Consider the following 12,834-nt stretch of genomic DNA (forward strand, 5'->3'; position numbering starts at 1 on the left):
ATTGTTGCATTAAAAAGTTGTAGACTGGACTGGGTATGAGAAAAATAAAATAATCACCCTCATAGCGAAATCGATTCTCCTGTCGATTTTGAACAGACTGTTTTTAGTTTTCAAGTGGGTCTACTCATACTCATCCCACACTGTACTCGTACTCATACCTAAACAATACTGCCCATATCAAACTATACTTAATTGTACTCATACCCGTGATACCCACTACTAATATGAATGAATGAATGATATACCCTCACCTTCGCACCTATACCATATTCATATTCATACCATACTCGTAACCATACCATACTCATACTATATACATCTTCGTACTCACGTCGTACATCTTTGCGTTACCTTTACCTACTACATATTTGTCGGAACTGATAACGGAAAAAATAACTGTGTAAACTGCCGTGCCCCCAGATTTATCATATAACTTATATATTATATCGCGTTTATAAAATTAGTGGGAAGTAGGATTGAATATTGCCCGTGTTACATACCTATAATGTTTTATCATCAAAGTAGTGAGGATCTATGTGGTTTTTACTATTTGTGTATAGAACCCTAATAGGCTTTAAGATTGAGAAAACAATTACTATTATACTGATGTTATTCAAAACTTGTTGTGTTAAGACCATTATTATCTAACATGTTGCTTAGTAACGCGAATAATGTGAATGTTTATTCAAAAATTAGCACAATAATAGCTGTGGCAGCAGCTTATATTCAGCACAGTCGGACGCTATTACGGTTGCTCACTTTCTAACCTCTACAATTATATAGGAATTGAAAATGAACTGAAAAACCCATTTTATTCATTTATAAAACTAGTTTTATCGTAGCATAACTTGTTAAAGTACATTTTCTATCACTAAAACATCTAAACACCGCAGAAAAATTACAAATTTAAAAGTGGAGTAGTAAATTTTCTATATTTACTTTTGAAACGGTGCATTATTTACGCGGCGCTTTAAAATTTTAAATAAAATGCATATATATATTAACAGTAAAGTCGCATGCGCAATGAAATTGAAGTTATGTAAACATCAAATAAATATATGGGTGATGTCCTCCTTATTTTGTAAGTTTTCACTGCAGAAACTACACTTTGACATGAGTTCACAAATTAAAATGGAAGACAAATCATTGATTTAACACAAATATCTGAATATATTTTCTATAAAAATGCACTTGTGAACCAAAAGCTGAATAACGTGTGAATAACTGATTCATTGTGTACAAAGCTGGATAACTTTGGTTTAAAAGCGGTATATAAGCTTTTGACAGCCTCTATACAAGTGTTATTCAGCGATTCAATGTGTGGGCACACACTTATATAGCTATTACATTACTGTTATTCAGAAATAAGCGGCGTGGGCACTGCCCACTTTGCGCCCAAACCTTCTGTATAACGTCTGTATTAGCGCTTATTCAGCTGTTATACAGCTACTTTATTCAGCATTAAGTACGGAATGCTCTATTATTCAAACAATATTCAGCTACTTTGTGTTACTTGGGATGTTATCAAAATCGTTGCAGACTTTTCTTGGTGTAACTCTATGTAGGTAGGTAGTGATACAAGAACATTAGGTACACTTTGAAAAGCTCATCATAAAGTTATATTTAGTTGCGCCCTCGAACATAAGTGCTTTATTGCGAATCATTTATTAAGCCTTTGAAGATTGAACTGATACGATAAAAGTCTAGACTGATAACTTTTATCTCAATGCCCTTTCGATAGCACAATGACATGTGAAAGTTTCGGGGCGTGACAGGCAGCCAAAACCGACGTGTTATTATATAATCCATTTCTTAAGTACATAAACCAGTGAAAATATTATCAGGTGCCGGATTACACCTGATTACAGTCTTGGTGTTGTCATAAGAAAAAATAGAATATCCTGAGAAAAGTCCGATATCATCCTAAAAATACAGACATTTCCTAGACGGCCATTCACCAAACCAAATTCAAGTTTTATTCAAGATTCAAATAATTTTATTAATGTATATAAAAACACGTTACACACAAGTAAGAAAAAAAACCAATGAAATATGTTCCATTTTACTTCCCTTAATTCCCCTGGAACCTTTTGTGGGCCACTAGCCTCTTAACGCGCCACGATTGATAACTGGCATACCTCCCACCTCCAAACTTTCAGCTGGGTTCCAGTCGTTGATATATAGAGGTTTCGGAAAAACCCTGACACTAATCAAGTCCCCTCGCAGTCCTGACAAGGAACCAAAAATCCTGAAATGTCAGGGAAAATCCTGACGTATGGCAACCCTAGTCTTAGATGACTGACAGGACAATTCGAACGTACACTGATTTGAACGCGATTGGAGCTTTTGCTATATCTATACAAAACTCAAATGTTTGATTTATTATACGCAGCCAGCCAAAATTTACCGGAAATTTCCTTTACCACACTGTGTTTTTATAATTTATTAGCCAAATTGAGCCAATCATCCTAAATACCAATTTTGTAGGTTACAAAATAATTAGAAATTGGTTGGCCAAATTGGGGCAATGGAAAGTAAATTTTTATAACTACGATATAAAATGAGGCTAAATCATGTTAAGAATAAGTAAACAACATGCAGAACGTGTCGGCAGTTCTTTCTAGATTTACTAATGAGCCCTAAATATATTGTAGATTAAGTAAATTAGGTAGACCCCTGATTGCCTCAGCGCGTGTGGTAAGCGCGAGTCGCATTTATCTGCCTTACCAGTTTCAACCAGATCGCGTTACATTTTTGTCTAATGCTGTTCGTCATTGTCGCCGTCATTGTAGCAGGTTTATCTTTGGCAAGCTTGTCCGCGTTTAACGAATTCAACTTTAGTATTATTTAAATAAAGTTTATTTTTCGACTTCGCGCAACACTGTGATGTGATTTTGCGAAAGTTGCCGTTTGCTTATACAACGCTTGGTTAGATGTTACCGGTGTTTAAATGGTTTCTTGGACTTTGAGATGGGTCTGCAATGTCTGCATCTTGATGACCTCTTTACAGTTAAGTACAATGAGTACCCAGATTAGTTTTACGAGTGTATTCATTACCTGCATGCCAATGCGAAATCATTCGGCTTCGAGGCCATGAAACATCTGCTTAGGTATATAATTTGCATGCGACTTTTAAGCTACAAGTCTTATGGGAATGGGATTCTCAAAATAGGCCGAAATTGGCAAGTAATTCGGCTCTATACGAATACACCTTACGAAGATTTACTACTTATGTTCCGTGTTGACAGGTTAAGGGACAATAACATCACTGGCGTATCGGACGCCTAATTCGTCCAAAGCACATTGTTAAGGGTCGATTGCAACGTTAAAACAATCGCGACATGTGTCCACTAATTATTGTGGTTGGTACAACTGGCTCTAAATGTCTCTATAAGTCTATATGCTCTATATTCTGATGGTTTGGGACTCCCAAATTGGGAGTAGGTAGTCAGAGGGCCTACCGCGAACCACGTTCGAAGTGTTGCCTCCCTGTCAACCTTACGGACAAATTTACAAGTGCGATAAAGAGGCAACACGTCGAACGTGGTTCGCGGTAAGCCCTCAGGAATCTCTAAGAAATAAAAAAACATATCATCCTACGTTTTGTATGGGAAACGCATATTTGCTACCTGTCATACAGAATTATAATGTTTTAAGGTTGCGGTCTTCTGTGATATTAGTTTACATAGGATGTCACGTGCTATCAATTATGATATGAATAGAACTAACGCGCTATACCATTTACCAAAATATAATTAGTTGAATCTGAGTTGAATTGAACTTCATTTTAAAAATCTTTAACAGAAACCGATAACACAGTTTGAAATGTCATTAAAATCTTTGAAGATCGCAGTTTAACGTGCAACCTAACTGAAAACTTAATTTTTAATTTTTGAAGTCGGTTTAAAACTGTATCTAATCAAAATGTATATCATTATTCATTTATTATCATCATTTATTTATTTTTCTTCTTAGGCTAGGTCATTTATAACATGAATAATGAATTCATGAACATCATTAAGATCTGAAAGTCTGCCATGCAGAGGGCACACGACAATAATATCTCACGTAAAATCGAGGGATTTGCCCTAATCACAATCAGCCGTTGGATAATTAAATTAAAACATTCATACCACACGTGATATTTGTAATCATTAATTTCCTATTCGCCTAGGTCATTGCATTTGATAAGTACAGGTGTAAACAATGTAAAATTTACATTAGTAACCTTTGACCTTCTTTTTAACACACTTATTTTAACTTGTAATTAACTGACCTGACTAACTGACTGAACATGACATCATTTTATTAGCCTTTCACCATGTTCAAGTAGATTTTCAGTGGTACAAATTTATTTTACTGGTGAGGAGATGAGACTCTTTAACAACAGGTGTTGAAAGCTTAGAGCAGGGGTCTCCACACCCCGGCCCGCGACGCGTTCCAATCCGGCCCGCGACACGCAAAGCGTACGGCTCGCGGGACCCAGCCTCCAGGCCCCTGTTTCACCAACGTGACAGGTGCGTCGAATTGTAAAATCACTGTTGCTGACGTCACAGGCATCCATGAACTACGGTTACCGCTTACCATCGGGCGGGCCGTATTCCTGTTTGCCACCATCATTGTATTATTTAAAAAAACTTTATGATATCAGAAAAAAACAGATATTTCTCTTGCTAAGTTTATGACAAGATAAGTTTGTCACAAGAAACACTACAATTGTCACGAAATTCCGACATATTATATAACTCATTACCTGTCAAGAATTACCTACAATTCTTCTAAATCTTTGACAATTGTCAGAAACTTCGCAGGAGAAATATCTGTTTTTTTCCGATATAATAAAGTTTTTTTTAATAATACAATGATGGTGGCAAACAGGAATACGGCCCGCACGATGGTAAGTGGTAATCGTAGCCCATGGATGCCTGTGACGTCAGCAATAGTGATTTTACAATTCGTCGCACCTGTCACCGATGTGAAATTGGGGCCATCGTGATTTTTTTGACGTGTTTTGCGTAGTGGTACGGAACCCTTCGTGCGCGAGTCCAACTCGCAGTTGGCCGGTTTTACTTACAAATATATAAGGACTTTAACCGCCCATTAAACGGTCTAACACATATAAGTCACATAACAAATGAATGAGGCGCATAAACCTCAGGTCGGCTAATCCGGCATATATCCGCAGACAGTGTTAACACCATCAAAGATAAACAGATAACGGTCCACGCGCAGGCAGAGTGGGCAGGCAAGGCCGCGCGCAATCGCTATCGATAAAGCAGTCTGCCGATAGCGCGCTCTTACTCACATGAGGGCATAGAACACTTCCCTTACACGTCGCATTATTGACCGATGTCCGACTGAACGATGTACGATGTCTGTAGACACTAACCACGCTTACTTTGTACAAACTTGGCGTACAGATCCCTATAAGCTCCATACTTGACGTACCGCTTGGTATAAACAGATATACATAACAGGGATGTTGCGGATATTCGCATCCGCATCCGAGGAACATCCGCATGATTTTCAACATCCGCATCTGCATCCGCATCCGCATAAAATCGATGCGGAGCATCCGCATGATGCAGATGTCGACCAAGTCGGTAACAGGAACGTATTAGCGGCGGCGCCGACGGCGTAAGTGCTAGGTAATTTCGTCATTTTAGGTATATAACGAAATCGTCTAGATCCCGAAAAGTCGGCCAAGTTACTGTTTATTAAATAAAGCGCACCTATATTCTTGGTCAAATACTAAACGTTTCATTTTTTTTTAACAAAAAATGCTAAAAATGTAATATTTGAGGTTTTTTAAGTACCTAATCTGGACATCCGCATCCGCGGATGTCAAAAAATCTGCATCCGCAACATCCCTGATACATAATTAATTACGTTAGTTTAATCTTCATGACATGTTTCATGTTATTTTAGCATGTTGTTTCTAAGAGGAAGCGTATCTTCGATTGTATATTGGCGGCTAAGTTAATGTGACCCTTTGCCACTATAGAATCTACATACCTATATGGAACACAGAACAAGTGACGTCACGGTCAAGTTACCTACTCTTTATAGTTCTTTCCTATTTGGAGGTAATTTAAGGAAACCTCCCAAAATCTTTCATTATAATTTGAACTTTATGTCAAACTAGATAACAAATTTGTTAGGATGGGTCATACTCGTATTCACCTGAACTACTATTAAATAGAAATCGTGTCAAAAAATAACTGTAGTCTCTGTTGTTTAAGGTTCCGTACCCAAAGGGTAAAAACGGGACCCTATTACTAAGACTCCGCAGTCCGTCTGTCTGTCTGTCACCAGGCTGTATCTCATGAACCGAGATAGAAGCTTAGGCAGTTAAAATTTTCACTTATGATGTATTTCTGTTGCCGGTATAACAACAAATATAATAAATATTTAAGTGGGGCTCCCATACATAAAACGTGATTTTTTTGCCATTTTCTGCGTAATGGTACGGAACCCTTCGTGCGCGAGTCCGACTCGCACTTGTTTATCTAATGAATGATTTTCTGGTACTTTATTTCGTGCATGTATCGAAATAATTTTAAATACAGTTAACATCCCTCCCTGTCGGTCGTCAGGTAGTCACACGTGACGTGTTACCAATTTACACGCGCATGTACTCGTATCGTAATCTAGCGTGCATATATTTTATGATCTGCGCACCAAACAAAGCCGGATTTACCTAAAGATAAGGGTAAATCCAAAAATATACAGCATACAGCGGTCACCGTCGAATGTCCGGAAACTAGTCGATTGATAATCTAATATCTGGTTATATCTTGAAGAGATTCCACGTGCTATCGATATAACACATAATACCTAAGATCGTGTACGGAGCGTGTACTTAAGGCAGATTCTAGTAGAGGTGAACATTCAGATAAATGATTTTTGTGGTCCTAGAACGAGAACTAGGGACCCTAAGGATAACCTAGTCTAACATTAGCTAATCTCCTAAAATTAAATATTGGCCACTACGACTACATAAAAAATTGGTGGCCGATGCGAGTAGGGTGATGAATTGAATACAGGAGAATTAGGTTTACCGAAAACTTAAGGACGATAAAATAAATTATTGTAGTACACCAGATAATACAGTAAAATTATACATTTTGCGTTTGCGTCAAATCCGGTAGTTCTGATTTTTTGCAGGCATGTTTATAATGTTGGCCCAATGAATAATCCAAGTTTGTGACCTCGAGCGCCGAACGCAACTTTGTCAAAAATCGAATAAACCGCATTTTTTTTTAGATTTGGACTATTTATTTTCCATAAAAAAATGTATGAGTGCCTATTTTGCTAAAATTTTTTTTTTTTTGGAAAATAAATATTTTGTAGAACGTGGCGGTGATGAATTCCATATAAATTACCTACCTAACCCTTATATTATACCTAAGAACTGATGTAAAATTATAAAATTTTGAAAGGCTTTATCTCGGAAAATATTAAATGTACAGAGACAATTCTAGTGTCTTATTGTAGCAAATTTAGTCTACTTTAAAAACGCCCTAGGAAGTTACTATCAAAAACTAGTACTTTAGGGTTATAATCGCCCAAAACTAAAAAAAATTGCGGTTTATTCGATTCTTGACAAAGTTGCGTTCGGCGCTCGAGGTCACAAACTTGGATTATTCATTGGGCCAACATCATAAACATGCCTGCAAAAAATCAGAACTACCGGATTTGACGCAAAAGAGCCAGGTTACAAAATTCGACAAAGTTACTGGATTAAGAATAACACAATATATTGTAGTAATAGTACAATCCGCATCAATAGTAGCGTATGAAAAAACGCGCCAAAAGTATGTACAACCAGCGATTACTTTTTAACAAGCTTTTATTAGGTCGATCTGTATATAATTGACTATGTAATGGAATCTAAGGTAACTAATTTTACCATCTTCCAAGGATCGTAACGTCACGAATATTGGCAGCAGCACGTAGTTCTGATGACAATACAATAAAATGGTACTGTCGAGCTGATCTCATGATGTAGACAGGAGGTAGCCATAGGAACTCTCGACCTGTATGTAACTAACTAAGGCCTGATTCGAATTCAATCTGCCAAATTGAAAACCCTATTAATGGTACTGAAGCTAGCTGAATCAAGATTTGTTTTTCCATAATTTATTGAAAATTTGTTTAAAAATTGTTATTTATAAGTAAATTCATCATTTTCCATTTCTTCCCGCTCCTGTCGTTAGTTTTGTTGTATGCCCTCCATCATACATCCGACAGTGTTTTTTGACAGTTTCTTAGTTTGAGTCCTATCAAGAACAATGTTTATTTTGAAATATTATATTGCATATAGTTTTTGTTGTTTTAACGAACTAATTCCTTGGACACTCCACTCCATACCGTTCAATAGGTCAATACTGTGGGACTTTGTTGAATCAAGTTTTTTGGTCCGATTTCGAGGGTACTGGCTTAAGCATGCTGATTGCCTCATAAACATCGTGGATCATCTCCAAATATTATCAAAGTAATATTGGAAATCCGCATTATTAAACTAAAGCTGCGAACCGTTTCTTTTAGTGATGTTGGTGTCGATTTCTCTGTCGAAAAGTAACCAATGCCCGGTAACTGACACCACATCGACGAAATTCCTGATACGCCAGATATTTGAAGATATGTCTAGATCCTCATTGTTTCATGGATATTGCAATGAAATTACCTTTCAGTATTGGTATAATATTAGGTAACAGGTTATGTTGGAAATTAGTTATGTGCAAGTTTCTTCCATACTTATCAAGTTTTTGACAGCAATTTGGCGCCTAATTAAAAAGACGGCGGCGTTTATTTGATTTTTTTGATCATCTTAGAATTGATAAAAAAAAAATTTTTTGGTATAATAATTTTGTGATTCTGATAATTATAATGTCGTAGTGTATATATAAAGTAAGCTAGAAAATATCCAAGAAAAATCACTCTGAATTTGTCAAATTTGTTTCGAATCAGGCCTTATGTAATGCAATCTATGGTAATTAATTTAACCATCTTCCAAGGATCGTAGCGTCATGAAAATTGGCAGCTGCATGTAGTTCTGATGACAATACAATAATATGGTACTGTCGAACTGATCTGATGATGGAGACAGGAGGTGGCCATAGGAACTCTGTGATGAAACAACGAAACCTAATTGTTTTAGGGGTTTTTAGAATTGTCTCGATGAGTATTAGTTGTCTGTCGTAAGAACAGTACAGTCAGCGATAAAAGCTTGTACCAAAAATGAAATGTTTGCCAAAAACTTATTTCTAATATAAATATATCTCGACAGTTCGCGTTCAAAAGTATCTGCAGCCACTGCAGGCTTATAAAGGGTGCTCTAACTGTAACCCCATCGGTAGACACGACAAGAAAGAGATCAACGCCCTGCAAACGCGGTAAGATCTAGAATATCTATCTAGATATTCTAGACCGTCCATCTGGGCGGTCGACCCATTGCCATACAGAACAATGGACAGTTTGGAGTGGTAGCTGATTATTCTAAAATGGTTACTGTAATAAGATGGTTGATATTCAAAATAGTTGACACACAAGAAACGAGCTTATCATCTTGTCTGTCATCATCATCATCAGCGGTTGTCTCTTAATACAGGTATCTTGAATACTTAAAAAGAGGCACCAGCATGAATACTGAAATGTTACTTTATGTTACTGAATAAACTTTATTTTATTTTTTATTTTTATCTTGTACTTATAACGCGTATGAAATTAGTGTTACTTTACTTACGTTATACAGCGGTGGGGTGGACAAAGTGGATGCTAGCTCGTGCAGGCGCGCCCTCACCGCCTCTTCCTCCGGACTGAGCGCCGCGCCGACTCGGCCCATCACCTCCTTACGACCGATCGCCTAGAAACGACGAGAAAATGTATTAGGATTTATTTTTCACTTTTCGAAAATAATATTATAGCGTTGCCATGTAAGGAACCGATACACTACGGCTCTCGGCGCGCAAGCGGATATTTTGAAATTGGATTAGGGACCTTCAGTACAGCCAAAAAAACACTTATAGAACTTAGATCCCGATATTTAAAGCTCTGATGATTTCTGACTATCGACTATATCAGGGCTCTCCAAACCCGCGGGCCGGCGGGCCATATCCGGCCCGCGAAGCGTTCCAATCCGGCCCGCCGACAGCGTTCCAATCCGGCCCGCGGGAGCCACGCTCCAGGGATTCAGCCCTAACAGCAGCAAGCAGATACACATTGACGCCAGCGGTGGCCTGCGCGAAATTTCTGAGGCGCAATTAATATTGCCCTCAGGTAAAAAAGTTTGGAGACCCCTGGACTATATGAATAGCTGTCGCGTACTTGGTTCGGTCGAGATTTCCTGCAAGTCTATTAGTCCGTATGTACCTGTAGTAGCGTGTGCCTGAGGGCATGTAGTTTGGCCGACAGCTGGGCGAGCCGTGCTTTGACCGTAGTTCGGCCATTGTATCCACGGTTCACCACAGCTATTTTATTCAAGCTCGTCTAAAACTAGTCCGTGTGTACCTGTAGTAGCGTGTGCCTGAGGGCGTGTAGTTTGGCGGACAGCTGGGCGAACCGTGCTTTGACCGTAATTCGGCCATTGTGTCCGTGGTTCACTACACTGTAGTGACTACAGCTATTCTGTTCAGGCTCGTCTATACCTAGTCCGTGTGTACCTGTAGTAGCGCGTGCCTGCGGCAAGTAGTTTGGCCGACAGCTGGGTGACCCGTGTTTTGCACAATGACCGTATTTCGGCCATTGTGCCCGCGGCTCGGCTCGTCTTAAACTGTGTACCTGTAGTAGCGTGTGCCTGAGGGCGTGTAGTTTGACGGACAGCTGGGCGAGCCGTGCTGCGGCGGCGGCCCGCCTGGTTCGTAGTTCGGCCAGTGTGTCTGCGGTTCGCTTCAGCCACTCGGCCTGCAGGTTCGCCTCCTCGCCCTGGATACGTGCTCGACTCTTGATCTATAAACAGATACGGGTCAACAGCATGTCAGAATGGATTACAATACTAGTGCTGACAATTTATGATTGGTGATCAAGATTTTATTACATAATTAATTTAGGTATTGTCGTTCATCCGTCGTACGGTTTTAAATTGGCAAACTGCCTTATAACTTTGAGTGTGAGATACGAGAATTACGAGATTGTTTCAAAGTAGTGCCGATATCCATCGGAAGATCAGCGCTGGAAGCCGCCAGCAACATGCTGAGATGAGACCATTTCGTGGCACTTTCTCCTTTTTTATGTTTCTCTGCTTGTGTAATTTTCCTTTTTGTGTTTGTGCTCACGAATAAAAATATTTCTGTATCATTCTCTAGGTACAAACCAGCGCCAATATTGTTTTCTAAAGTGATTATTGTATCTTACCTCGGAAAAGCCAATGATGGGGACTGGTATATAGTTATCAGGATCAGGATTGTCGGCTTGTGCTTGCTTCCATAGTCTCATATCCATTCCTGTAAGAAATAAGAATACAGAAGTTAGTAATAAACCGCTAGCAATTTCATTCGAGTGATGAGAAAAGAAGTGACATAGTTTCCGAAAAAATACGATGGAAAACAATCATGTACTACATCTGTACTGTACTTTAAAAGACGATCTAGTGTTGGTTAAAACTCGAGCCCTATAAGTCCTCAGCTTTGAGATTCAACACTGTTTTCTCTCTTATAATTTAGTCGAAACTTGTTCAGAAACAAGGGCCCGCTATCAAAAATGATCTGTAGCCGTGCACGCAAAAGGACATCAAGTGGCGCCAACCCCAATTGCTCGAAGCAATGCTGGGCCGAACGGAGCCGAGTTTGCCCGAAGTCAGGAGTGTCTCCCCACTGGTACTATTATTTATTCTGTGTGTTCACACAGGAGTGTGAGTATAGTCTCACCGGGGGGAGGAGTCTGCAAGTACTGCGCGAGCGCCTGCGGCGTGGGCCGCGTGACGGCCGTGATGGTGCCACACCCGGCGCCGTTCAGCGCCGTGCGCGCCGCGCCCGCGTTCAGAAACGAGGCCAGCTCCGTAGCCGATATGTGGGCGTTGTTCGCGTTTTTGTCCACCACGTATATCACCACCTGTATCGTTATCGTATTATGTTCACCACAGAAGAATTAGATGTCAATGTAAAATCAAAACTATTGGCCAGTATCTAGTATCCTTAGTTTTGTGAATATTTTTGGTTCCTCTCTTATGTTCAAAATACGGATAATTCCTTATAAAGACTAGGATTGCCAAGGAGTTTAAAATGTCCGAATCAGGGCTGTTGCGGATGCAGATTCTTTGACATCTGCAGATGCGGATATTTAAAGCCTCACATCCGCGGATGCGGATGTCAAGATTTGGTACTTAAAAAACGTCAATTATTAAATTTTTAGCATTTATTATTTAAAAAAAACGAAACATTTAGTATTTGTGCAAGAACATAGGTGCGTTTTATTTAATAAACAGTAACATGGGCGACTTTTCGGGATCTAGACGATTTCGTTATATATAATGACGAAATTACCTAGCACTTACGCCGCCGGCACCGCCGCTAATACGTTCCAGTTACCGACTTGGTCGACATCCGCATCATGCGGATGCTCCGCATCGATTTTATGCGGATGCGGATGCAGATGCGGATGTTGAAAATAATGCGGATGTTCCGCGGATGCGTCTGCGAATATTCGCAACATCCCTGGTCCGAATTTAAACTATCGTGATACATACTAAAATTAAGCTATTTTAGTTTCACTCACGTGTTTTAATCACTCGAGGAAACACAAACATATTGTAATTAGAAAGGTCTTGAAGAATACTTTATAGGTACGTATAAAGCAGAGGAAATACAGTTAGCAATAAAAGTGTATCCAGTTTTT

The 12,834-nt window shown here is 39.1% G+C and overlaps 1 protein-coding gene across 1 annotated transcript in view; it reads right to left on the reverse strand.

The window, feature by feature from the left end:
- LOC134678556 (probable nucleoporin Nup54) overlaps positions 1–12,834 on the reverse strand; it is a 294,899-nt gene that overhangs the window by 277,151 nt on the left and 4,914 nt on the right. The window contains exons 7-10 of the mRNA XM_063537171.1: positions 11,868–12,051; positions 11,356–11,444; positions 10,783–10,950; positions 9,749–9,868 (exon numbers count right to left, since the gene is read on the reverse strand). Of these exons, the coding sequence (XP_063393241.1) occupies positions 9,749–9,868; positions 10,783–10,950; positions 11,356–11,444; positions 11,868–12,051 (561 nt within the window). The remainder of the gene's footprint in view (positions 1–9,748; positions 9,869–10,782; positions 10,951–11,355; positions 11,445–11,867; positions 12,052–12,834) is intronic.

This window comes from Cydia fagiglandana, chromosome Z, assembly GCF_963556715.1.
Source record: "Cydia fagiglandana chromosome Z, ilCydFagi1.1, whole genome shotgun sequence".
Taxonomy (NCBI): Eukaryota; Metazoa; Arthropoda; class Insecta; order Lepidoptera; family Tortricidae; genus Cydia; species Cydia fagiglandana.